The sequence below is a fragment of the Arachis ipaensis genome, chromosome B8 (assembly GCF_059453495.1).
Source record: "Arachis ipaensis isolate K30076 ecotype BB chromosome B8, ASM5945349v1, whole genome shotgun sequence".
Lineage (NCBI taxonomy): Eukaryota > Viridiplantae > Streptophyta > Magnoliopsida > Fabales > Fabaceae > Arachis > Arachis ipaensis.
This window is the reverse complement of record NC_142443.1, coordinates 519,827-547,053: the sequence shown is the minus strand read 5'-3', so window position 1 is coordinate 547,053 and position 27,227 is coordinate 519,827. Positions and strand designations below refer to the sequence as shown.

The 27,227-nt window shown below is 34.4% G+C and overlaps 7 protein-coding genes and 1 long non-coding RNA gene across 12 annotated transcripts; 2 read left to right on the top strand and 6 right to left on the bottom strand.

Annotated features, from left to right (window-relative positions):
• Positions 1-3,000: 3,000 nt before the first annotated feature.
• Positions 3,001-3,886, bottom strand: LOC107616684 (glyoxylase I 4). The gene is made up of 2 exons (XM_016318630.3): positions 3,714-3,886; positions 3,001-3,436 (listed from the first exon to the last, which is right to left on the bottom strand). The coding sequence occupies exons 1-2, from the start codon at positions 3,866-3,868 to the stop codon at positions 3,073-3,075; spliced, it is 519 nt and encodes a 172-aa protein (XP_016174116.1). The 5' UTR covers positions 3,869-3,886; the 3' UTR covers positions 3,001-3,072.
• Positions 3,887-6,194: 2,308 nt separating this feature from the next.
• Positions 6,195-7,902, top strand: LOC107619326 (uncharacterized protein At2g34160). Its single transcript, XM_016321581.3, has 5 exons — positions 6,195-6,466; positions 6,543-6,591; positions 7,083-7,145; positions 7,263-7,327; positions 7,580-7,902. The coding sequence occupies exons 1-5, from the start codon at positions 6,350-6,352 to the stop codon at positions 7,679-7,681; spliced, it is 396 nt and encodes a 131-aa protein (XP_016177067.1). The 5' UTR covers positions 6,195-6,349; the 3' UTR covers positions 7,682-7,902.
• Positions 7,903-9,167: 1,265 nt separating this feature from the next.
• LOC148546959 (uncharacterized) lies at positions 9,168-11,714 on the bottom strand. The gene is made up of 4 exons (XR_015896943.1): positions 11,625-11,714; positions 11,474-11,525; positions 9,434-9,496; positions 9,168-9,367 (listed from the first exon to the last, which is right to left on the bottom strand). It is a non-coding gene; the product is annotated as an uncharacterized LOC148546959 (long non-coding RNA).
• Positions 11,715-13,475: 1,761 nt separating this feature from the next.
• Positions 13,476-16,201, bottom strand: LOC107616615 (Pentatricopeptide repeat (PPR) superfamily protein). The gene has a single exon (XM_016318569.3). The coding sequence runs from the start codon at positions 16,030-16,032 to the stop codon at positions 13,552-13,554; it is 2,481 nt and encodes an 826-aa protein (XP_016174055.3). The 5' UTR covers positions 16,033-16,201; the 3' UTR covers positions 13,476-13,551.
• An 802-nt stretch (positions 16,202-17,003) lies between these two features.
• On the bottom strand, positions 17,004-20,549 carry LOC107618888 (Tetratricopeptide repeat (TPR)-like superfamily protein). 4 transcript variants are annotated; one of them, XM_088497334.1, is made up of 3 exons: positions 18,771-20,549; positions 17,762-17,940; positions 17,004-17,653 (listed from the first exon to the last, which is right to left on the bottom strand). In XM_088497334.1, the coding sequence occupies exon 1, from the start codon at positions 20,203-20,205 to the stop codon at positions 19,003-19,005; it is 1,203 nt and encodes a 400-aa protein (XP_088353460.1). In that variant the 5' UTR covers positions 20,206-20,549; the 3' UTR covers positions 17,004-17,653; positions 17,762-17,940; positions 18,771-19,002. The 4 variants fall into 4 exon arrangements, with proteins under 4 accessions (XP_088353460.1, XP_088353457.1, XP_088353459.1 ...); XM_088497332.1 differs by adding an exon at positions 18,049-18,242 and having other exon boundaries at positions 17,078-17,940; XM_088497331.1 differs by having other exon boundaries at positions 17,004-18,242.
• Positions 20,550-21,445: 896 nt separating this feature from the next.
• Positions 21,446-23,300, bottom strand: LOC107616841 (uncharacterized). The gene is made up of 8 exons (XM_016318752.3): positions 23,036-23,300; positions 22,848-22,960; positions 22,713-22,784; positions 22,601-22,636; positions 22,476-22,521; positions 22,298-22,385; positions 21,818-21,875; positions 21,446-21,740 (listed from the first exon to the last, which is right to left on the bottom strand). Exons 1-8 carry the CDS (start codon positions 23,076-23,078, stop codon positions 21,699-21,701), a joined length of 498 nt encoding a protein of 165 aa, XP_016174238.1. The 5' UTR covers positions 23,079-23,300; the 3' UTR covers positions 21,446-21,698.
• Positions 23,301-23,701: 401 nt separating this feature from the next.
• Positions 23,702-25,921, top strand: LOC107618891 (Putative thiol-disulfide oxidoreductase DCC). Its single transcript, XM_016321066.3, has 6 exons — positions 23,702-24,131; positions 24,222-24,279; positions 24,388-24,495; positions 24,675-24,767; positions 24,855-25,386; positions 25,433-25,921. Exons 1-5 carry the CDS (start codon positions 23,942-23,944, stop codon positions 24,934-24,936), a joined length of 531 nt encoding a protein of 176 aa, XP_016176552.1. The 5' UTR covers positions 23,702-23,941; the 3' UTR covers positions 24,937-25,386; positions 25,433-25,921.
• Positions 25,533-27,190, bottom strand: RBL5 (RHOMBOID-like protein 5). Of its 2 annotated transcripts, XM_088497479.1 has the most exons (5): positions 26,881-27,190; positions 26,628-26,791; positions 25,940-26,375; positions 25,735-25,848; positions 25,533-25,663 (listed from the first exon to the last, which is right to left on the bottom strand). In XM_088497479.1, exons 1-4 carry the CDS (start codon positions 27,132-27,134, stop codon positions 25,773-25,775), a joined length of 930 nt encoding a protein of 309 aa, XP_088353605.1. In that variant the 5' UTR covers positions 27,135-27,190; the 3' UTR covers positions 25,533-25,663; positions 25,735-25,772. The 2 variants fall into 2 exon arrangements, with proteins under 2 accessions (XP_088353605.1, XP_020968077.1); XM_021112418.2 differs by lacking the exon at positions 25,533-25,663 and having other exon boundaries at positions 25,710-25,848.
• Positions 27,191-27,227: the final 37 nt, after the last annotated feature.

The window sequence follows — 27,227 nt, the reverse complement described above, 5'->3', positions numbered from 1 at the left end:
CAGGTGCAGTTGACTTCACCTGAAGTTGATAGTTAAGAGTTATTAGATGAAAATTTAGTCAAATTAGTCAAACCATCTAACGACTCTCACATATCAACTTCACATGAAGTCAACTGCACCTGAGTTTCCACCATAAAAAAATTAGTAGTACTTCTTCAAAAAAAATAAAAAATAGTTTAGTTGACTCAAATATTTTATTACTAGCAGCTTTTCTATTCGGATTTTGCAATTTTCTATTCAACAAGTAACACTTTCTCTACCTTTGAGTTTAAATATAAAAAATTAGATATTTTTTATTTATTTAATTTAATATTATTTTATATTTTACTGTTTATTTAATTTAATTTTCTATATGATAAAAAAATATTAGAATATTCAATAAATATTGATATTATTGTATTTAAATAAAGTGATAAAATAATTCAATAAATATTATAAATTACTGAAAAATTTAGTTAAGATTCAAGTCATTAAAGACTCGAGTACCATTATAAACTATTTTATATTTTTTATCTGTAGAATTATTTATTTATTATCTTATTAGTAACAAACTTAAAAAATAATTATATTTATAAATTTTATTTTAATATAAATATTATTATTAAATTTTTGGTCCTCTTAAAATTTTGTTTCAAGTTCCGTCACTAAACATATTGGCATAATAGTAAACCCATGCTACAACACCATTATATATCCATTATTTCATAATTTTATATAAAAAAATAACATTTACATACAATTTAAATAAAATAAATGTCTTAAAATCACTTTGAATTGGAATGTTTAAACACAAATTAATTATTATATAATCAATTCTATAAGAAAGTAATTTTACAAATATATGATTATACAGATGATTTCTTTATATCATTTTTTAAAAAAATGAAAGCTGAGTCCTAAAAAAAGGACGGCTTTTTTTTGTCAAAGAGAATCAGTTTTTTTTATGAGTTTTTGGTCATGAAAGAAAGTTGAAACAACTGATGATGGATTTAGGCTGATCATTTATTGGAGTTGTGCACTGTCGATACGACATTTTCGAGTAAAGCCCACTAAATGACGAGGCCACCAAATGGAAGCAATTTTTGGTTTTTGTACCTCCAAATTTCAAACTTTATTAATCTAAGTTATTTTTGTTTATCATATTGGCCGTTATATAGTATCGAATATTGAATACATAAACAATCAAATCATACATATATACTATGTTAATGCAAAATTTTTCCAATCAACCTGTAGTAAATTAAGTATGTGCAATCCCTCTTAATTACTAAATTCATGGGATATTACTTTAACTTTGAGGTGTGCAAGAAATATTTGTTTATTGAAGGTGCTAGTCTAGTTTGGATAAATAACTTAAATAAGTTCTTTTAAAAAAAAGTTTAAAGAATAAGGACTTTTATTAAGAGCAGTTTATAAATAAGTTATTTTGTATTTGAATTTTTAGTTATAAAAGTACTTATTTTAAAGTTGTAGCGTCTGAATAAATAACTTAAAAAATATTATTTTTTTACACAATTTTATATAACCTAATCATTAAGATCGTTTAGACAACTGATTTTTTATTTGCTCTCTTATTAGTTTTATTTTGTAGGCAATTGATTCTTCCTATGTAATATCATTACCAATTGATTCTTCTACTTCATCTTCACTCATAATTGTATTCTTGTATCTGGTGAATAGTCATTCTCAATAATTTTGATAACAATGCCAAAAGAATTATTGTGTAGTTAGTGTTTGCTGTTTTATTGTGTATGATATGGTAGGTAAAAATAAAAAACAAATATAAGATGTGTGTCAATGTATATTTTGTTGCTGTTTTTTATTTATTTTTTACTCCTATTAGAACTCCTTCCTCTTTTATTGGGGTCAATAACTTGCTATAACTAACTATAAAAATAATAGCAAGCTATATAAAAATAAAATCACACGTGAAAAAAATAAAATTAAAATTGAGATTTTATACCACATACAATGTTAAATACAAATTTAATAATAAAAATAGAGTGATAAAATGATTAAAAAAAAAACTAGAAGGAATATATACAAGAGGTGGTTCAGATGGAACATTGTTTTAAAATGATGGTAGATGGTCAATAGCAGATGAAGGTGAAAACTCAGGTGAAGTCGACTTCACGTGAGAGCCGTTACATTATTTGACTCATTTGACTAAATTTTCATCCAATGGCTCTCAGATATCAACTTCACGTGAAGTCGACTTTACCTGAGTTTCCACTGCAGATGAAACATTGCATAAAAATGATGGTGGAAGGTCAATGTAGTAGATTTTTTTTTATTTTAAAGTCAATTTTATTTTACGGACGTGAGAATGACTTATCGAAAAGAAAAAATTATATATTTCTACTTTTTTAAAAAATTGTGAATTAACTCTTCAAAAAATTAAAAATTTTTATTAAAATAGTACTAAACGCGTACTGTATTTCTACTTTTTCAAAAAATTGTGAATTAACTCTTCAAAAAATTAAAAATTTTTATTAAAATAGTACTAAACGCGTACCGTGACTTTTCATAATTTAAAAAAAAAAATAGCTTCTACTTCCCAAGCATGCTCTTAGTCAAACTTATATATATATAGAGCAGTCATCAGACTCATCACTATTTATATATATCCATACATTTGAAACCAAAGTTTTATATTATATGAGCTTCATCAGACATCAGTTGAGCTCTATCAGACATCAGTTGATCGTAGTTGTAATAAATTTACCATATATATAGCCCCAACAAATCAAGGAGGGGAGTTTCATAAATTTGTTAACAAATTATTTGAGACAAAACTGCCATACATGTACGAGTCAGCTTGATTATTATACCTAATAGTAATGTAACATTGTACGATATGTATCCCTATTCTTTTGAATTAAGAATTTTTTATCAATCATCTGAGTGAGTTAGGCGCATTAATTAATGATTAGTTTGCCATGAAGGAAATTAGCTTCACCTAACCCTGCTTATGATTTGTTACTAATAATAATACTCCGATAAAAGTAATGATCCAAAATTAATTAAGCATCGATGAGAAATAAAGTAATGTAGAGACATATAGAATAGTAATCACTGAGCAAGTTGGTGTGTGTTGGGGATGATGGTATTAGTAAGGTTGACAAGGGAGCAGGATGAAGAAGTGACGGCGGGAGCGGCGGTCAAAGGGATGACCGGGAGGCTATCACAGTTGCAGATCTCGATCATGAAGGCATCAGGGTCATGGAAAAACAGCTGATCCACTTGGATGCCACCTTCTTCAACCTTTGCCCTCACGTAATCTATCTCCATCTCCTTCAGCTTCTTCTCTACTGCCCCCATGCTCTCGCACTGGAATGATATATGATTGTCCTTCGGATTAATTTCATTCTTCTTCACAACCTTCTCTGGATTCTCTGCTTGCAGCAAGTGAATTCCAATCCCATATCCACATAGCCTGTCATCATGGATCCATTTGAATTCTATCACATGCATGATATAAAGAGAAACGCTATAGAGCCATTAAAATTTATTGTATTTGATAATTAATTAACTATTAATATTTAAAAGTGTGAGATAAAATATGTTATTTGATGATTAAATTAAAAAAATTACACTAAAAAAATTGAATTAATAACTAAATAATAATAAAAAACAATAAATTTTAATAATCTCCTTCATTTCTCTTTATGTAAACAATAATTTAAATAAATAAATAAATAGTAAATACATACCATGCGCCATCAAATTTGAATGATCCTGGCCTCCTGATTGGGAAAAATCCAAGAAGGTTCTGGTAGAAATTCATAGATTTTTCCAAAGAACTGCATATCAAGGATATGTGGTTCACTGATTTTAATTGCAGAGGGTTTTCTACACTTTCCTTCATTATTTTTCTTCTTTCAACACACACATTAGTCTTAGTGGACTGGGCCCTATATATAGAGCAGCACTACATGTGTGCCACGTGTCCCTATCCCATTAGTTACATCCACTGTGGATTTTTCTTTTTCTTTTTCGATGACACCTCATTTCCACGTTGCGGATTCGTATCCCTCCAAAGACAATAACGTCACTAGTAGTTTTGCTTTTTCTTCTAGTTTTCCATTTAATGTACCTTTACATTAAAATTTAACGTCATTAACAGTTTCTTACACACTATATCATCTTGTCTTCATCAAAAAATCTTTTAAAAATTATCCTTTATGTGTATTCAAATCTATACTATGATATTTTATGTGGCCCTCTTGAAATAATTTGTACTTCTTTTTGGAAAATTTGTAAAACTAAAATGATTTCAATAATTTCAATAAACTCTTAGGCTGTATCTAGATATTCAATTGGAACCAGAAACTCGAAAGATATTCATATTCAATAATTAATTTCTTGCACCGGATATGATGACCCCCTGCCCAATTATTGAGTATCCACTAGATCGAATTCTTCGTTTTATTATACATGGATTTTCACATTTTCACATCACCACCAACTTGAATAATATACGAGTCATAAATGTGATATATATCTTCAGTAGTGCGTGGTTGATGAAAAAAATATGCTATACTCTAAAAACTATATATTCCATTATTCATGCAGTGCCACTTAAATTTTTTCTTCTTTTTTTGAAATGTTTTTGTGGAAGTATATATTATTGTCAAACAGTACCTGTCAATTGTCATGTAATTTCAAGTGGATCGGATCAACTGGCAAGTTAATAATAGCAAAGGAGTTGGGACAACGAATGATTTGTTGGATCTTATCTGCATCAATGTTGAGAATTCAGATTCATTTTAATGCATTTTACACCGCTAGATGTTGCAAATAAATCCACAAATTAAATTAAAATACATACAGAACCCCACTTGCTTTACGATTGTGCATTATTATAGGGATGCTATAAAAAATACTAATGTCATCGATGATGAGAAAGGACCATTACATATTTACATTTACATTCACATTTGCTTTTGTTTAATTTTATCATCATATCATATATATATATATAGACTATATAATAATAAAGTTAGAAATGATTGTACGTGCCAATTATATCTTAGTTGTAATCGTGTTATTTTGAAAATATATATTTTAAGATTGTAACAAACAAAAGGCATATAGCTATATTGGCTAGCTTCTCTTTTGGACGAACATGAAGGAATCCTATATAGATTCTAAGAAAGCTATCTACCATTAATTAATTAATGACGCTTTCGAATTTCAAAAGTGACAGAAAATCAAATATGGATTCTAATTTGCTTGATATGCCTTGTCTTGAAAGTGAAACTTGCACACCTTTAATTTAATTTCCTAGCTTTGTTAAATGCACATGCTTCATGCCTGATCCATCAGCAAAAAATAATTTAAGCAATAAAGTCCAGAAAAAAATTAATTTAAATATTAAGAAGTGCTAGGGCCAGCAGATTTTGTAAGTTGTAGCTATTAATTAGACATCAATAATGTATTTAATGGTATGAGATTTCATCTAATAGTAGAGAATCACTCATTTTTCTTTTGCTGGCTAAGTGCTAGCCAGATTTTAATAAATCTGCTGGCCATTAGACTTTCCCGAAAATAATAGCAAGGTCCTATACGAACAATGAGCCAAATCCGTTTCGTTAGACAACACATGAAAAAACATATATATAGATGGAATTCTATGGGCAAACGGGTGGATTTATACAATAACACGACAAATTACTTTTTTCATTTTAAATTTTACATGGTGAGGTAAGCAGAAACACAAGTAGTAAGAGATGAGAGGTATAATATAACACGATGGTAAACTTAATTAAACTAACAAATATAATGTTATACATCATCATAATCATGTATGTACATATGGTTGACTCTAGAGTGTAATTCCCAAATCTGGATCCTCTGAATTTCTTTTTTAATAATTGAGGGAGTAAAGTGTGATCTTACACCATTAATTTTATAAGTGTGATTAAGAATAAACATGAGAGAGAATAATGAAAGGTTAGAAATCACACTTTACATTCTCAATTTTTTTTAACAATTGAGAAGATCCATTTCCCGTCTTCTTTTTTGGTCATGGAGTTTTTGTATTAGAAGAAAAGTGTAAGATAGTGTAAGATAGTTTATTGTTGTTAAAAAAGGAGCAGCCCAATAATAAAAACAATAAGAGATTTTGAGGCCCAATGATCTTGGCCCAAGGTGGGTTGAGAGAGAGAGAGAGAGAGTTTTGTTCGTTCTACGTTGAGGTGCATCGAGGTGGTTGTACTTTGTAGTCTACATCAGGAGCTGCTGTAAACAACCGGTTAGGGTTTTTTGATTCATCGTCTTTGTCTGTGTGTGTGTGTGTGTGAGAGAGAGAGAGAGAGAGAGAGAGAGAAGGAAATAGAAGGTAAAAATGGAAGGGATAACGGAGGGAGTTAACAACATCAACATCTCTGATTCGTACAAGAAGAATCGCATTCAGGTTTCGAACACAAAGAAGCCTCTCTTCTTCTACGTGAATCTCGCCAAGGTACACGTTTTATTCCTCTCTCTCTCTCTCTCTCTCTCTCTCTCTGTTCTGACTCATTATTATCGATTATCTGCAGAGGTACATGCAACAGCATAATGAGGTCGAGCTCTCAGCACTCGGGATGGGTATCATATTCTTTCACGAATATTTTCCTCCGTTTCTTATTTATTTAATTTTATTTAAACAAAATATATTGCTGCTCGTAGTGACATAGGATTGTTGGCAATGTCCGAATCTTTTAGTTATTCTTATCAATATTAGCTTCGAAGATCTTCCCAACTCTAATTGGGTTGCTCTCTACCCTGAAACTGCCCTGTTCCACTTTGGGATTTAAGTATAATCCTTTATTTAATTTGATCAAATATGGAAGTGTCTGCACAAAATTCGCCATAACAACCCTGCTAAGGAATGTGCATTTGCAATTATGACATGTTGATTTAGCTGAATCATTAGGGAATAACTAATTGGATGCTATTATATGAAAAGTCATATTGTTTCCTTGAATAGTTGATCTTTACTCTCTAGTTTTTAGTTCCATCTCTTTTTTACCGGTCACTACTTTCCTTGAACTTTGGTTTAACTACCATTGTAATGTGTTTCTATCTTATTGCCACAGCTATTGCCACGGTGGTTACTGTTGCTGAGATATTGAAAAATAACGGCCTTGCTGTTGAAAAGAGTGAGATACAATCTTGTTTCACCCTCCTGGAGAACTTCCCTAACCACTTCCCTTTCTAACTCTAGTTGGTTTAATAATCTAATTTGATTCATGATGGCATATTAAATATTGATGCAGAAATCATGACATCAACCGTAGACATAAAGGATGATTCTAGAGGTAGACCTGTCCAAAAGGCCAAGGTAATGGTACAAATGCAGTTTTGTTTTACTCTAGAATGTTTGCCTTAGAGCCTGCTTGGCTTTGGCCATTGGCTTGTGGGTTTGTTCATTGAGGAGTTAAAAGAAGTGCATATAAGAATAATAACAATAATACACAGTTCCTGTTGATTTTATAGTACGGCCAATTGGCCAAACAGGCTTGTTCCCTCCTCAAGCTTTCCATCCTGCTTTATGATTTGACTGAGTTCTTAATTTGATGAATCATGTTTTCAGATTGAAATAGTACTTGGAAAGACAGCAAATTTCGATGAGTTGATGGCTGCTGCAGCTGCTGAAGATGGTGAAAATGGAGATATTGATGAGCAGGGTGCATGAAGTTCTACGGCCATGTGGGATGATGATGTGTATTTCCTAGTGATTTGCATTTTTTTTGTTGTTGCAAGATAGAGAATATGGATAGGATTCATTAGTAGACAAGCCCTTCAGTGTTGAACTATGAAGGCACTTACTAGTTTCTGTTCTTCCTGGGTTCGGTTTGTCGTTTATGTAGAGAGATTCATTTCATAACTATATATTTTGATCAAGTTTTGGTCTTACTTCGTGGCAATTGGTGGCTTTTAATAACAAGTGTCTTAATTTAAACCACTATCATTATTATTAATATTAATGCAATATAGATTAGAGATTCTTGAATAAATTACTGAAATATCGAATGCCCTAAACTAGTTGAATTCAATGTAATAAACCTGATTTAAACTAGTTGAATTCAATGTAATAAACCTGTTAGTGATAGTGCACATGACATCACGGCACACGTCCCATTGGCAAATGTACTTGCCAAATTACCATTTCTACGAAAAATCAGAAATTTTAAATTTATTTTCTATAGTGTTGAGATATTCACAAATTTATTTTCTAGTGTTGAGATATTCACCATCCACGAGTGACCAACTGACCATTAACCAAGTAGCTGCCAATCTAAGATGGAAAAGAGCCAAGTGCAATTTGTAGGAACCTTCAAATTTAACTAGTGAACTGCCAAATGTACCTGAAGCTTTAACTCAGAGAACAATGCCTTGTGATCAATCATAAAGTGCCAGTATATATTCCAGACTCTGCTTTTACAGTAGCCACATCCCATGCTTCAATTCAAAGTACGGAGTGAACTAAACACCCTCTTCATAAATACGCGGGCAACACAATTAAATGACGTGAATATAAAAAATTGTTGGTTATTTTATCTAGTGTAAAAAAGAAACGATTATCTTTATTATTTTTAAAGTATTTGTAAAATTTAAAGTAAATTGTAATCATTTCAATAAAAAAAAAGGAAGACATGAAGAATATTAGACTATTCTAGTGTTGTTTATAGATGCAGTGATAATATGAATAATACCATTGTGATTTCAATTCACTCCGAAATTCTTAACTTAAAAAAATGTAAGATAAAGAATGTGTTTAGAAATATTGTGATTTTAATTCACTCCATTGTTAGAATTCTTTTTTAAAAAGTAATGTAAAATTGATTTCTAATAAGAATTCAATTTTCATGATTCAGTTTAAATCAAATCACACAAAAAGTGGTCTAATTTTCAATTGTATTCTCATGAGCTATGATATTACCAAAATTATCCTCACTAAAGAGTTAGTGGTAATAGTTAAAGGACAAAATAATTATTTCAAACACACTCTACATGTTCTATTTCAATTATATTCTTTTAGTTCCTAATCAAAGAATTCTCTCCATAATTAATTCAATTCTCTCAAACATTTTATTAAACTCTAACTTATTAAAAACTTCTAAACACCCTCAAAATTAACTCCATTCTTTCAACATTGTTGTTTAACATACTTTCTTGCAGTCACTTGGTAAGTTGGAAACAAAATAACATAATTCATGGAATATAAAATTATATACAAACTAAACAAAAAACGTCTCTAATGCCATATCTTCCAAGGGATGTCTCCATTCTAATTACACCAATGATGGATGCACTAATTGCTGCGGAGAACTTCTCTATAATCGAGTCATCATCAAGAATAGAGCATCAGCGTGTATTCCTAAAAATACAAAAATTAAATGTAAGAAGTAGAAACAAAAAGAAAGAACAAACTTACAATATTTACCTAAGGCTCATTGGAAGCATCATGTGGACTTTAATCTGCCTGTTTTTTGGTCTCCAATGTTCTCTAGATAAAAAAAGCGCATATCTTAAGAAGCTATTAGATTTATCAACTAAGGATCATCCTCTGCATCTAGCAACTAAACCATGAAACTAACAAAAAAATATTTTGTTATGAAATTTGTAATTTGCTATAGCCACTTAAACAATGTTTTCAGAGCCCGTAACTCAAAACCATAACACAATGAACGGTGTAGGGAGCATTTTTATCAAACGTGTTGTGCAAGATGAGGTTCGTGATCAATTAAGCCTCAACCTGACAAAGTCTGGTCATTAATCACATATTAGTCATTAGACACCAATCAAAACAACAATAAATAAACAAAATGATATTTAAGTTAAAAAATGTAAAAAAAAAAAAAAACTTGAATGAGGCCATGAGAATTGAAAATTGCATAAGTTACAATAGCAATTAGTAATATTCAATTTAGATGGGATGGTACGGGACCTTAGGTGAATAACATAATTTAACTATTTTAAACTCTATATCACCTCACTTACCTTATTATCAGTCTAGACATATGATATATGTAAGTAACTTAAAGTAAGATTACAATTCTCTTTTATGTATAAAACAAATATTATAAAAAAATAGATGCACCAAAGACAAAGCTGTATCAAAATTTTCTTGTTTTGATATTGTGACAACTCAGTTCTTGCTTAAAATAGAATGAATTGTAAAATAGAAGTTTTGGTTATTAATTACACTTGAGTATGATTGAAGGGGAAAAAATGCGTTGATATATCTCTCATATCTTCAGTCAACACACGTTAGAATTTTACAAATGAACTACTATAAGTAAGAAATCAGATGAAATCAGTAACTTTGATGCACACAATAAGAAACAAAAAGAATCATTAGAGGCAGATGTGGCATAATAAACACAAATTTAAAGAAGGAATAATGATTTTTTTAATCGTGTATATGAAATTCAAAATGAAATTAAATAAATACTTGGGTATCATAGCCAAAAAACATGCCACCAATTCAAGCAATCACACTATCAAAGAGACAGAATAATTAAAGTACTTACCTAATGATGCATAAATGCAAATTCAATAGATTATGCCTCTTAAATAGAAAATGTATATATCAAATGAAATCTAAAAAATAGCAAAGGTCTTGAAATTACTTCAGGATCAGACTCTTGTATTTTAAAATATTGCATGAATTCTTCCCAGTAGGAACAGAAAATGCAGCAAGAATTTTTGAATTCACAAATGAACCAATCAAAGATGCACCTAATAGGAAGAAAAGGTTAAAAACAATCAATGCCATCATCTGAACTTCAACTAATGAAAAATAAACAATGAAACAAAATAGTAACCATATTGTAGCATTTCAAGTTCTTTGAGTTCATCAATTGTTGCAATAACATCATCAGTTACAAATTATTCTTTCATATTTACTGTTGCTTTTTCTTAATTTAAATGAATTAGATCATTGATAAAAAAATTATCAGTATTATCTCTTTTTATCTGGCATTTTTATTCTCTATTTTCACTCATTTTCTCATTTTCTGTTATGTAATTTATTGTAAGATAAAAAAAATTAGTATTTTCTAATATTTTTGAATATACAATTATTTTGGATAAAATCCCATTTTAAAAAGATACCTATCTTAAAGAAAATTGTAATACACAAACATGACAACAAATTTTATTGACATTTTTTTTGTCAATTGTCTCTATCTCTGCTAGTATTCTCTACCTCAATATACTCGTCAATATAGAAATGTGTAATGAAGGATATTTACAATCAAGATATTAAAGGAATATATAATGAATTTGCCACTCACAAGGGCTATAGTTATAGTGCCCAAAGTTATTGCCAAATCAAGATATGTTTTGCCTTTGCTGATCTTATCCCAAATTTTAGTGCCATTTGAGAAATAAAAAGTAGAAGTCAACTAAAACCAAAATTAATCTCAAACCAAAAGTTTCAAATAACTTTGAAAACCCAGAGGCTGCAATAGATGCTCACCTTCACCAAATTTACTGTCAATTTTGTATAATGGTTATCCTCCAACTTGAACCTTTAGAAGCCAAAACACAAATAAATAACCAAATATATAAATAAAGGATAATTATAGATTTGATGAAAGAAATTTATTAGAATGGATGAAGTTAGTTACCATGTTCCCATCTATCCTCCTAAATATAGAGGTTTGAAAGAGTTAACAGATCTCTTGCAATGAACAAAATTAATTAAATAAATAAAGGACCTGAAAACAGAGCATGCACAATATTAGTTAAAACAAAGTCACCAAATAATAGAATTTAAATAAATAAATAAATAAATAAACTTGATGAAACGATGAGAACTTTTTATATGTGATAATGGAATGTATTATAGAGCAATATAAAGCATATGAAATTCAAGTATGTGAAGCAGTAATTAGCTCAGCCAAACCAATTAAAAATTAAATTGGGTTTGTCAAAACACTATAGGGGTGATTCTAAATAGATACCTATTTGATTCACAATTTTCATTGGAAACATATCTTTATCAAACATGAATGACTGGAAACAAATAAATGAATAATAGGTATGATAGGAAATAAAAAAAGAATGCACACAATATCAAAATATACTGTGACGGATTGTCTGGAAAATCCTGCAAGTGTTTGAAGAGATGTTCTACACCTTGTTCCTCCTAAGGGTAGATAAGGAAAATGGTCAAGAACAAAAAAAAAAAAGAGAGGCAGAGATATTAATAAAATGACTTACACATTATCTGCTTTCTCAAGCTCTTTCAATTTTTCCTGCATAGTTTAAGAAAACACAGGAAATGAATTAAAAAAAAATGGATAGCAATAAACTTGGCAAAAAATTCTGACGGATAACAGACAATTCAGAATTTGCAAAGAAGTTTGCTTGCAACAAAATTAGATTTCACTTTATTAGTAAGCAAATCAAAATTATAAGAAAGAAAGAAAGAACCGGAAGGAATTTGATGTCATGATCGAGGCGCTTGAGTTATGCAAGAATCCTATGCTTACCCGTGAATTATAGAACCATTACCGAGAACACTTTAAGTTGCAACTCATTTGAATATGTCTGAAACCCTAAACTGCAAAAAAAAAAAAAAATTGAATACTTGAAAAAGTCAGCAAAAGAAAAGAACACAAAGTATTGAAACCTGAAGCCCAATAGTATTAATCCCATTTTGAAATAAATAACTAACAGTAGAAACAGTATGCATTTGGAGGAAGAAGAAGTATGCAAGGATCTTTTCCTGCTTTCAAGTATGCATTTGGCACGTTCTTGAATATCCTTGTTCTTCTCCATCGTGCTTCCTCCATCTCTGGGTCGCCCTACTTCTCTGGACTTCCGAAATCTCCTTTCCCATTTAGTCTGACTTTTAAGATAAACTTCAAATCTTCAGCTACAATTTCGACTCTACTGGTTGCTGGGATACAGTCCGCTACTCTCTTCACCTTGTGCTATAGACTTTGCTGCTAAACCTTCTTTTTTATCTGGGTTCACTCAGTTCTTTCTCCTTCGACACAAGGCTTTTCCTTGCTGCCACATTTACAACTTTCAGCTCTATTCTGATGAACGGGATTGCCCAGCCGATCTTGGTGACTTGAAACACAATTTTCAGTTGGTGACATAAAGAGAAAAATGAGAAGGAAGAGGAGGATCAGAGGATGTGGGGGTGGCGGGGGTGTTGAGATGAAGAAAAAAATTAAGTTTCTTTTCTTTTGTTGCTTTTTAATTTTCAGTCACCAAAAATAAAAGGGAAGAGAGCAATTTGATTTTGAGAATGGAATTGTGCGAGAAAATCCCCGCTTCGGCGCACCGGAGGGAATACTGTTCTTTGCTGCAACGTGTCGTCACCACCACTGATGATGCTAAATTGGGGGAAATACTGTTCTGTGCCTCGTGTATTGAACTGCTTAACTTTTATATTTTAAATAGATGAAAAACCTGCATTGTTTCTTTCATGGATGCTGTCGTCAAGCATGGCAGAATCCAGATAATAAATATGGAAGGGTCATCTTTTTTGAAATTCCAACTCCCCCTATATTACATTTATATATTACATTTCCTCGTTCCCTATCTTACTATAACCTTTAGATCATGTTCTGCAGGATGCTCAGAAGCCCTGGAGTCATCAATCAAGGTCTGCAAAATAACTGAAGCCTCTGAATGCGTACCTTGACCCAAGTATTTGTCTAATATCAGGGAATACTTAACAGCAGTTTGTAGGTCAATCTTACTTATGTCGCAAGTTATAGTATTTCTCCACTCTTTTGTTTTACCTTTCTGGCATAACCCATGTAGCAGAGCGCTGAAACATACAGGATCCATAAGAAACCCCTTACTCTGCATCTTTGTTTGCAACAACTGAGCAGTGTCAAACATTCCATGCTTACAAAGACAAATAATAATGGAATCATAAGCAGCAATCACAGGGCTCCATCCATCCGATATCATCACTGCAAAGAAATCCAATAACAAGGTTCTGCAATCTTTGTCAGACTCATTTTTCTCAACAAGAACCAGTGAGTTTGTATTATTTGTCAAACCATTTATCAGATAATGGAACGTAGTGTCATTTGGGAGACAACTATTTGTCAGCATAAGTTCAAAAAATGTTGCTGCCTTTTCAAGTTTAGCGGTCTTGCAGAATCCCCCTATAAGTATAGTGTATGTGACAACATTAGGCTGCAAATTGAAAGATTGCATCCCTGCAAAAGCTTTTTCAGCTCTGCCCAAATCTGCTATATTGCAGAATCCATTGACCAAGGACGTGTAGGTGACCACATTTGGCTTGAGGTTCTGTTTCACCATCTGCCCAAACATCTTGAGTGCACTTTGCAAGTCATGCTGCTTCACATACCCATCTATAAACGTGGAATAAGTGTATTCATCTGGAGCATGACGTGCATTTTTCATCCTTTTCAAGCATGACAGAGCATCTGCCATCTTTCCGAATTTACAAAAACCTTTAATCATGGCATTGTACCCAACAATACCAGGGTCTATACCCTTTGCAATTATGACTTCAAAAAGCTTTCTTGCCTCATCAAGTTCACCATTCCTAATTAATCCATCTACCAAGGTGGCATAAACATATGCATCTGGTTGAACATTTCGGTCAAGCATTTCTGAAAGTAGCAATTTGGCAGCCGGAAAATTCCCTTTCTTGCAGAGGCCACTCATCAGGACATTGTAAATTTGGGCATCAGCAATTACTCCCCTTTCCATCATCTTAACCCGTACCATTAGTGCAACATCAATTTCCCCAGCAGCAACGGCTCCATGGATAAAAGCTCCATACGAAACCACATCTGGTTTTTCTCCTGTTTCGGCAATCTTAAAAAGCATATTTGATGCCTTAACATAATCCCCTTTTCTGCAATAAGCATGCATAAGAGGCGTATAACTAAACTTGTTAGGCATTAATCCCCTTTCTATTGCCCTCTCTAAAAGTTCATCAGCTTCTTTGATCCTTCCAACCCTACACGAAAAGTTAAGCATAATATTGTAAGTAGTAATATCCGGCTTACAGCCCATCTCAGCCATCCTTGTCATTGTCTCAGCTACTTTTGCCACCAGACCGTGCTTGTATTGAGCATCAATAATATTATTATACACTTGAATATTCACACTCAATCCCCTCTCAGCCATTTCTTTCATAAGTTGATCAATTGTCACGAAATCCCCTTCCTTGCATAAACTGTTAATTATAGCACCATAAGTTTCTAACGTTGGCAAAAATCCTTTCAATTTCAGTTCCTTGAAAACTCTAGTTGCACCTTGGAGATCACCCTTCTTGCAATACCCATCAATAATCATATTGTAGAACACAACATGGGGCACACAACCCTTCCCCCATCTATCTACAATCAACCTTCTACCTTCCTCAACCTTCCCAAAGCCGCATAGACCCTTAACCACTATCCCGGTGCTATAGTTATCCACAACCTTACCAGTGCCACCATCTGTCACAAGCATTTCATCATACAGCTTCCTTGCAACCTCAACGTTCCCCCTTTTGACCAAACAATTCAGCAACGAATTAGAAGCGACAACACTGGGAAAACAACCATGCATTTCCCGCACTGTATAGAATAACCGTAGGGCAGCATCAACCATCCCAGAATCTCCGTAGGCTCGAATCAGAGAGTTCAAAGCTTCATGGGTAGGCTTCAAGTTCCCAACTTTCATGCTGTCCAGAACCAGCTCGATCTCGGAGAACACTCTGAATCTTGCCAGGAGCTTAAGAAGAGAGGAATAAGCAAAGCCATCGAGGGAACAAGAAAAGGGTCTCGAGTTAGCCCAGTCGAAGAACTTCAAACCCAGTTCGGGGTCGTGTATTCGGTCTAGAACGAAATGGGCAACGTCCGAAACTAGAACCTCGGATTCTGCAAAGCGAGACTCGAGGGAGTCCTGCCATTGGGCGTGGGTTGCCAGTATTCGAACAGCGTCAATAACGAGGTTGTGGATGCAGGGACTGAAGCGGGTCGGCGTAAAGGTGGTGGCTTTGGGGCGGTTACGTGGTGTGATTCGAGCGAGGATGGCCTTTGACATTGGATTTTGAGTGTTATGATGTCAATCATTTGTGAAAGACAAGCTCTCTTCTTGTGTTCTGTTCCACTTTATTATACAAGTAAGGAGCTGGTTGATTTATTGTTCAACCAGATTCTGTTACAACTTACAACCAACACATGAGCCTAATTATTTTGGACTCATTTCCACGTTACTTAGTGATTCATTTTCAGGTTTCTTAGCTCACATACTACAAGATCAATAATTTGACAGAACAGGTGTTTATTCTACTAACTTTTTTGTGAAGTGCTACAGAAAGAGACTCTCTTGGAAGACATCACGAGCTACAGCTTCACCAGTACCATATGGAGAGGATTGGTTCCTCCAAGAGTTGAAATATTTACTTGGTTTGTCCTAGTAGGCAGAGTCAACACTAAAGAGAGACTCAATAGACTAGGAATTATACATCATGGTGATAATATTTGTGTTCTGTACAAAAAAGAAATAGAATTTGTGCATCATCTCTTTCTTGGCTGTGAGTTTACATGGCAGGTATGGTGTGCTTAGCTGACAAGGGTTGATAGAGCTTGGACTATTCCGGGAATTGTCAAAGAGCTGTTTGAGAGCTGGATTGAAGCGCCTGGTCGTAGCTCGCAGCAAAAGAAGTGGCTGATATGGTTTTTTACGGTGATCTGGAATATCTGGATAGAACGGAACAGCAGAATTTTCCAAAGCTGTGACACAGGTGTTGATGAAATCAAGAATATGTCGTTTTGAGCTACAGAGAATGGTGTGGTGTTGATCCATTCGGTTGTTGATAACCTTGCTGGCTGCTGTATAGTGTTTATTCTCTTGTGATTTTTGTTTATTTTTCGTACATGCTCCACTTTAATGTGTTGAGCTTCCTTGCTTCAAAAAAAAATATATAGAAGAACTACAGGATCGAAATGTAACCAATTTCTCCAATGGTTGTATTTGCATAAATTTAAATCCCAATTGTTTTGAATATGTGATTTACCCGAATCAACCAAATGAAACTCATCTACCATATTCTGGAGGGTACCAGATTTGATGGTCTCATTTAAGATTTCAAAAAAGCCGTCCCCAAGTTCCGTTGCATATAGTAGCCACTCCTACATACAAAATTTGCTAGAATTTTAGAATTTCGTCTCAACTATAGATACATTTGGTGCTCTGTGATTTCAATGCTTTGTTTATATGATTTACAATAGAAATATTGGATCCTTTGGTGGTATTGACCCATGTAAATAACTCTATGTCTCTATCATGGGGTAAAAGGTTTTGTGGTAATTGTTGTACTTGCATGCAATATATGAATGTCCGCTGTTCATGATCTAAGCCGAGGAACTTCCAACCGTCCAACAGCACCGTCAGCAAATCAATAACTGCACTTGAATCTCCGCTCGCCCTGTTTTATTATTCCTATTGATGGTCAAGTTGTTACACACTAGATGTCTAATGTCCATGTGTAATCACAAAACTGATACCATTGATTTTGTAATTTCTTGCTGTTAAATGCTGTAATGCTCTCTCCATTCTCCATCGTCGCAGCCACTGGCTGATGCAAATTGTACTATAATTCACTTCAACCAAAACGTGAATCCTAAATGAGAATGCCAAAGCTTCAAACCAGGTGAACATTCTGCAATTATATAAGCACAAAAGCTTTAAGCGCTTATTGAAACAGGTGAAGAATTAATCCAAAGCACATCAGACCAACGAAGATAAGATCAAGTTTCAAAAGCGAAACCCTCTCTATAAACTACTTGTTCCTTCCACAAGTAGCATCAACCCCGCGTAATGCAGAGTGAACAGAAGCCCTCCAATGAATGTTCCATAGCTTTTTGCTGAATTTCCTATAGTGTGGCCTTGCAATATATGTTACATCGCCAACCTCTGTTAAGTTTGACCCATCCTATAGATGGTCGGCTGCAGTTTTAAAAAACAATCACTTGAAATAACAATCACTTGAAATTGAGCATGGATACATGACAAGTGCAGATAGTGAAACATGTCAGATCAAGAGGCATATCAAACCTTAGGTTAAGTAGAATAAAAATTGGAGGATATCCCCTTTGAATATTCAAAATTGTACTAGACTGCTAAGGCAAATTGCAATTTCACTAACTAATCTCAGATATCCATTCCACTTTCTATTTGATATGATCTCCTTGGAAAGCATAAATGGTCTGAAGCATTTGGTGTTCTCATTCACAAAATTCAATGCTGTTCTGCAGATGACAGTGATGTTTTAAGAAGGGAGGAGTGGTTAAGACAAAAAAAAAGGGTCTACCTACTGCATGTCACCATAATAATCAAATATACAAGAGAATGTTAAAGTAGCTGGCATGTTGATCTCAAGAATATTATTACCAAATATTACATTTGATCATTGATATAAAAAATGAATATCGTGATATCCACCACAATTCTGAAAACATTACATTAGTATTTTAATAACTAAATTTACATCCATGCAATAACATACATTCATGCAGGCATAATTGTGCAAAAGTTATACCCAAAATACAAAATAAGTTATTCTTCAGAATAAACATGAGACATAAATCCACTCCAGATTTCAGGCAATGCAAGTGGAAATTCAGTTAATTGGTTAATATTAATACTCAAAAATAGCTCTAAGATCATCCAAGACTTGTCAGCAACGTAAGTAATCACAAATATGGTGTATGTGTGTGTGAGATAGAGCCAATGATGCTTGTATTATACGGGCGAGCAAAGGGCGCTATAGAACTTACAAGAGTTTTTATTGTATTTGCCTCCTGAAATTTCATCCTGATGAAACTTTATTAAGGAAGGTACACAAAACTGAGTGGGAATAACTATATTTGACTTCTTGTTAGATGCAACACCATCAAATTCCAGGCTTGTTAATTTTTCAACATGTATAAATGAATGGAATACAAAGAATATGAGATGCTTTCAGGTTTCTGTTTCTAACTGATTTCCTGTTCAGCTATTCCACTTAATTCAACTATTCAATATGGACCACATGGCAGTCAAGTGATCAGAAGAGAAAGGAGGTTTCCTCCTCTTAACCAACATAAGGATAGTCCTTGCTCTATTGATCTGCCCAATTCCTTTGAGGCTTTTGAGCAGCATACATATTGTATCCACATTTGGAAACCAATTCTTCTGCATACTATCTTTGCACATAGTGTAAGCTAGATTGAAGTCCCCACTCTTACACAAATAATGAATCATGGTCTGGTAGATCTTACTGTTAGGCTTATGCCCCTCCCCCAATAAGGCATCGAAAACCTTCTTCGCCATGTCAATAAAACCAGCTCGGCAAAACCCTTTAATCACCAAATTATAGGTGACTTCATCAGGCGCAATCCCCACTCGCCGCATCAAACCCATGGTAGCATTAGCATCCCAAGCCCTTCTCATACAAACTAAAAACTGAACCCGGACATTAAAGGCGGCCAAACTCGGCATCAACCCTTTCAACAACATACGGTTCCACAAACCAGTCCCAATCTCCCACCTTTTATTCCTGTAAAATGCGGACAAAAGAGTAGTATAGGTCACCGCATCAGGGTTAACACCCTGATTTTCCATCTCTAGCATAAACAAATAAGCTTTTTGCAACTGGCCCATGTCACAAAATGCCTTAATCGCAATATTAACAGAATAAATATCTAATTGAATACCAAAACTTTGAGGAGCAGTTCCTAAGAAGTCAAGAAAATTATCGTAGTTTTTGGTGCTAGACAATACCAAAAGCGTGGCGTTAAAGGACTTGACGGTTCTACGGCACTCAAAAAGGTGCATACGATAGAAAGTGTCAACGGCGTGTTGGGTCATACCGGCCTTGCCGTAGAGCTTGATGATGCGAACGACGAAACCCTCGCGGCGGCCCTGGGGGAGGTGGAGCTGGTGGTCGAGGAGGCGCTCGATGTAGTCGAAGCGGCGCGCGCCAGCTAAGCGCGAAACGGTGTCGTCGAAGGCGAAGCGATTCTCAACGAGGATAGGGTTGGTAGCATTGGCGTTGAAGAGGTGGAAGAGCTTGTCGGGATTGCGCTCCGATTTGAGGCGGTCGAGGGCGGGGGCCAGCAAGGGTTTTGATGGAGAGGTTTTGGCGTTTGATTCAGAGGCAGCTGCGGCTGCGGTGGCGACTGCGGCAGGGGATAAATTGCAGAGTCTGCGAGTGGGTCGCAGGGAGAGCATGATAAGGGAGGATCATGCCCCTTGCCGTTTTGCAGAAAGATCGCACTAACCAACAACTTCCATTTTAGTACTTCTTGTAATCTCAGAGACACTCAAGTAAGAAATCGAAGAATAGGGTTTGAACTCACAACTTGCAAACAAAAGGGCGCCGCCAAATGCTCATGGGCTTCCGCCACCAGCACCCACCTTTCTCTCACTCTCCGCTGCCGTTATTTTTTCAATATAAATTCTCGTTTATACTAGTGTGTATTTCACTCTCAACTCTCAACAATCCATCAAATCTCTCTTCTCTTAAAAATAACTTCACTTTAGAATCACAACCTACTAATTATATATTGAATATCTCATTTTAGGTTCAACTTTCTTACTTGTTATTGTTAGCACAATTTGTTAAAGGAGTATACATTTTTTTTTTTAAGGTGTTACTTTAAATTATATATATATATATTAAAAAAAAAAGGCAAAGAAGTTAACAAATAAAAAACTCAAAGAAGTAAAATATGTTTTTGTCTTCAACATTTGGGGTAAGTCCTATTTGTGTTCCTAACGTTTAAATCGTCCTATTTGTATCCTTAACGTTTATAAAAGTGATTCAATGTTATCCTACTATCAATTATACTAACAAATCAGATTATATTTTTCAATTATTCTCACTTGGATGTGTTCATTCTTAATTAGGTCTCACTTGGATGTGATCGATTTTAATATTATACTCACTATTTGTGTTTAAATTCAATTATGTCCTTAGAAAAGTGAATTATATAAATGTTGTAGGAATTAGTTTCAACATTTGATGAGCTATTTTTCGGAGTAAATAATCGATTTTATCCTAAATATTTGTATTCTAATTTCAAGAAGAGATTTTTAAAACTCAAACTAAAGTGCTCATGATGTGTAATTGATGGCAGGATAACATTGAATCACTTTTACAAACGTTAAAAATACAAATAGGACGATTTAAACGTTAGAACACAAATAAGATTTACTCCAGACCTCAAGAACAAAAACGATACTTTACTCAAACTCAAATTTAAAGGGTATCAGCACAACTCTATTTAGCATCCCCTTTGGCAATATATTTATGGACTATGGGGCAATGAATCTATTGAAAGAGAGACTATACACGTGTACTGAATTTGGACCTCAATCTACATCTAACAAAGCATTAATCGTCAATAATAACAAAACTTTAGTAATGTTTATATATCAAAATTGGATTTAGTTGAAGCGTAGGTATGGGTTAAAAGAATGAAAAGAAATAGTTCTTTGCTCTTAATATATGAAAAAATAAAAAAAAATTAAATCAATCTTACAATTTTTTATTAAAATTTACAAAGCATCAATATATTAGCTAATATTTGTGTATAAATTAAAGGACAATTAATATCGTGTAGCATCAGGGCATAGGATGAAGCAACGTGTAATGAACAAGTGGACAAGTAGAAACAGCTATAAGGAGGTTTGGTTTTGATTTTGATTTTGATTTGCTGTCTTCAAATGATGATGAGCAACCCCAATGCACCAATGAGGACATACTGCAATGAAGAAAGAAATAAGCTTTAGCACAGAAAATCACTATGGGGTTCACCAAAAACAAGTTGCATAGACAAACCTTAATGATAGGCTTTTCCGTCAAGATAATTGTGACCCAACCAGCATAAGGTAAAGACCTGCATTAACAAAATATATCATAAGCTATGAAGCACGGACACTTCATTGACATTTTGGACACGACACTCATCGATACTTGTTCGACACTTTTTAACATGTATTCTTAAAATGAGTTTAGAAATAATATATATTATTATTTATTAAAACAAAAAATATTTTAAAAACTTTTATATAGTTAAAAAAAGATATTAAAAATAATTAAAAATTATTTTATATTTTAATACTAAGAAAATATAAAAAATTTATTGTAATTTATCTAAAAAATACTTTATATTTTAAATACATGCCGTGTCCCTGTATCTTATAAGATTTTAAAATTCGTGTGTTCGCGTGTCCCGTGTCGTGTAGTGTCGTGTCCGTGTATCATAGATCATAAGCAATGATGCTATGAATCAAATATGATAACATGAGCTATACATACCCAATAGCTCTTCCCATAATGTGGTGCCTTTGTAGCCAAAGCTGACCTTGAGCATACAATACCCTGTCATCATCATTGTTGCTATCTCCTGCCCAACACAACACAGCACGCAAACACATGAAATATGTAAAGGGAAACTAATTTGCTTGGTGAGAATATGCCAAGTTTGAACAAGTACCTTTGGTGAGAATATCGACCTCCCCAGTATCTTGTCTTTCATGTACCTTCAAAGTTCACAATGATCAGGCCAATGAGATGGGTTACTAATGAACTAATTATAAGCAGAGCAGAGTGTTGTGTTACCTGAATTACGCGATGAACAATGGGGATGTCACGCCCCTGATAACCAAAAGGAAAATAATAAGCGAATAAGCAAATTAAAGGCATAGAAAAGTGATGGATGGAGTGAAGTTACATCAACATTAAAGACAAGAATGTCGCCTGCCCGAATTGGATCTTTGCTCATATACAAGAATAGGATGTCCCCCTGCATACGTAATAATAAGCTGAGTCAATGAATCAATTTCTAAGGAAGAGATAGATGACGTACCCGCTTGAACGCTGGTTCCATGCTTCCAGAGAGAACCACCACCACAGGAGATTCAGTGCCACTCATGCACACCAATGCTTTCCATATTATCAGTGCACACCCAACAATCATGCCTGAAAAAGTGTGTGTAACTGTATTGTATGTACTGTAACGAAACAAGACTTAGAGTAGAGGAACAAACTACAAACCGAGTGTAATAGCTTTCATGAGCTGCTGGGGAATCGATGCCATTCCCTTCTTTCTCTTCTTTCTGATAAGGATGACTCACACTCTTCAATTCAATTCAACTGTGTTATGATCTTCAAAGAACTTTAACCTCTTTTTATTTGAAATATTCATTCTTTGGCACAACATAACACAAGGTTGACGCAGTATATTTGCACCTATCCAATTACAATGTGACAACACATTCGAATTCAGTCACACCTCTTCCAACTCATCCATTACATTATTGGCGGCTCAAAACAAATATTTCTAGATAATATAGTATATTTACATGTGATTAGACTACTTTCAAAATCTAGAAAACATTGACTGCAACTTTTCCGTTTTTGTAGTGGAAACAAATGAAGGATCTCATTGTTTATGGTACAGTGTAAAATTAAACGGAGCGGTAAAAAAAATTGAGGAGCAGTTTGGTGCTAAAACAGAAACATGCTGAATTGATGATGTTAATCAACATTCCAACCTTAATATCCCACAAGAGTTCCCTTTTGTTTTATCTCCCAAGCAGTTCTGGTATTTTACTCATCCATGTGGATCCATGCTATAAGGCCACGTCACTCCCAATACAAAACTTTCTTTTAACCACAAACTCCATATAATTCTAGCCATGATTTGGCATCTTAATATTGATTTGGGCAGAATTTATGATGATAATAATAATCGCTTAATAGTTCATACAAAATCTATATAATGACTGATAAAAACTTAAATCACATTAACTTTATGGTGTTAATTAGTATGACCTTATGCCTTAGATGAATTAGCTCTTATCCTCACGAATTCTGCTGAATTTCTTGTGGGGGTTATTGAAGTTTCAGTTTTTATTTCACAGCTTGCAGGCAATTCAGTGTTTCAACTTCCAAATATCAATGGCTCTTCAGCTTCATGTTCCTGTTTGTGCTGGGCTCTTGAAGTCAAGGTCAAGGGTATGCTCACTGCCACAGCGAAAAGTGAGTACCTTTGCTACTCTTTCGCAACCCCGAAGCGATTCAGTGAACTGGGTTGAAGCTACAAACACTTTCTTCCTCCAAGACAAACGACCCATCATGTTGTTTGACGGTAATCTACCCTCAAACCTCAATTATCATCCCTTCATGTTTCAGTAATCAAGGTGTTTGATAAAAGTCTTTCCTTGTAATTGTCACACAGGTGTCTGCAACTTGTGTAATGGTGGTGTCAAGTTCGTTCGTGATAACGATCGGAATAAGTAAGCCATCTTGTTTTCTTTTCGTGTAAAATGTATAGCCTTCTCTTTTATGATTTCACAGAACAATTTAGTCTCTTGTAGTCTTACATATTGTTCACTTTTGAACAGAACAATCAGATATGAAGCTCTTCAAAGTGAAGCTGGTAAAATGTTACTTAGGAGATCAGGAAGGGCTCCTGATGACATCTCAAGTGTTGTTCTTGTTGAAAAAGACAGGTACTTTCTTGAAAGTTTTAGTATTATTCAATTTCAGACCAGTCTATGTAATTTGGTTGGATTTCCATTGTCTTTCTAACCGAATGTGTTCTTATAGTCCTTGTGAGGAAAGAGGAAATTGCTAAAAAGATAAATAAGTAGTTGAACTCTTGTGACTTTTTGGTTGATTATTATTCTAGATCATACATCAAGTCAGAAGCTGTATTGAAGATAATGGAGTACATAGACTTGCCCTTTCCTCAGCTTGCTGCACTTCTTAAATTAGTGCCTCTGTGAGTACCATTTTCCCCTTCACTTGGCCTTTTTTTTTAGCTGAATGGGAATAGGGTCATGACATATCCCATGGATGGCTTCTGCAGGTTTGTCAGGGATTTTGCTTATGACAATGTTGCAGACAATCGTTACAATGTTTTTGGTCGTTCAGAATCATGCGAAATATAGCACTGTCTTGCACTAATATATACTGGCAATAATATGCTATGTTTAGAAAATAGAGTTCTTTGTTGTTAATATCATTATAGTACTATAGTAGTAGAATATTCTCAATTGAAGCACCAAAGTTTCCTCAAATCTTTCAGTTTAATTTTTCTGTATACTGCGTAGCAGGAAGTTTTACCTATTGATTTATATAATATAGATGGAAAGAAGAAAATCAATTCATAACAATACTATTGTTGCAATTTCAAGTTCAGTCTTGTTCTGAATAATAAGGAAGGATTGTAAAAGTAACAACTAACAAGTGTCAAATATATTATGTGCTGTAAATATATGTAAAGTAACGACATGAAAATGTATTCCAATAAGTTTCTGTGTTCTGGTTTAACAAATAACTTAAACCGAAACCTCAACTATTGTTCCTACTAGATCACAAACTGGTCAATGTCCATGAACGTAGATGTGATGAGTGAAAAGATCTACATACAACTGATCCAAGAAGTAGAAGCAAAGAACATTGTGAATAAATGATAACTAATGCACTTGAATACTATTTTACATCCCATAAATGAGGTCAACATTATATTCAATAAGTTTCTCAAGCCTTGTATGTGGGAAGCCAAAGGCATACACTGATTTGATACACGTGTAGCTAGCAAGCATGTCAAATAATTTCATGCTGCAGTTTGGCTGCTATTTCTTCTGGATTGAGCACGAATAATATAATCATGCCCTGCAATGAAGAAAGAGTTGCAGACTAGGACATATATATATATATAGAGAAAGAGAAAGAGAGAGAGATACACGTTGAAGAAGTGGCTTTGGCATGTGGACTGAGGCATTCATCTTGGTGACTTTTTTAGGAAGGAAAAATCCTCTGGCTTTCCTATGTACAATCTAGCTAGGCAATAAGCATATCTGGCAATATGAGATATCATTCATTAATTGAATTACATGAGTTTTAGATGAATTAATTAAGAAAAAAAAGAAAGGGATTTCATTTACTGACCCGATGAGTAGGATGATGACAGAAGACACCATGAAAAAGTACTGATAGCATTTGTACTTAGCTTTGCGTTTGATATCACAGCCTGCAGGCACATACTTGCGGCTAACATATCCATATTGAGGTCGCATTAACAGAACAAAACCCAGGAAAAAGCCCGCCAGAAATCCTCCTATATGAGCTGAATTGTCCACGTGGGGAAGGAATCCAACGGCCAAATTTAGGCCAATGATGATCAATAAACTTATAAGAGCTGCACACTTGTTTGCATAGATTGTCCAGTTTGTTAGAAGCTCGGAAAGCATGGCTCCCAGAAGACCGAAAAGCGCACCGGAAGCGCCGACCGATATGGTCTTGGACGTTGCCGTGTCTTTCAAATGTATGAGAGACAACAAGCCTCCCCCAAAACCAGAAAGCAGGTACAAGGCTCCGATTCTCACTGCCACAAATGATGATGATGACAATGATTTCACGACGAGGAGTGCTAGGGGCCAGCAACTTTTGTGATTTGTAGTCATCAAATAGTCATCAATAATAATTTTAATGGTGTAAGATTGGTGTGAGATTTTATCTAATGATTCATTTTTCTTTGCTGGTTACATGCTGGCCATAATTTAAAAAAGTTGCTGACCCTCTAGACTTTTCCTTTCATGATTATATGAAAAAGAAAAGGAAGAAATGAAATGCTTACAGAATCCGAATTCCTCCTCGAGGCGAATGCCTATGAAGAGAAGGCTGAACATATTGGCGACAACGTGGACAACTCCGGCGTGAAGAAACATGCAGGTGAAGAAACGCCATGCTTGGTGTTTCTCCAAGACTCCATCCTCTTCAAGAGCGCCTAATATCCGCAAGCTGCATGCATGCATGCAGAGTGTTGTCAAAGAATAATAAACGAATGATTTGGATGAAGAAGAAAAGAAAAGAAAAGAAAAGAAGCGTACGTGCGGGTAGAAGGGCCGAGGAGAGGGTTTTCCCGGAAAGGTTGGAAGGAGAATCTGCCCAAATGTTTTGAGAAGAGACATGAGTCTTTGTTCAAGTAATCAGGGCAATCATTGAGGTACATGGTGTAGACGAACATGCCTATGTTGCTAACGAATATTACTGGGACAAGCCATGACATCCATTGCTCTCCCTGCGGTGGATGCCAATGTCGGGCCGCCTCTATGTCCGGCGAGTGCGGCGCCTTCTTCCCCATTATTATGCCTCACAATTCACAATAACAACCTATCCCTCATTACTAATTATTAAGGGAATGCATGCATGGATGGCGCCCTTTGTCTACCTGTTA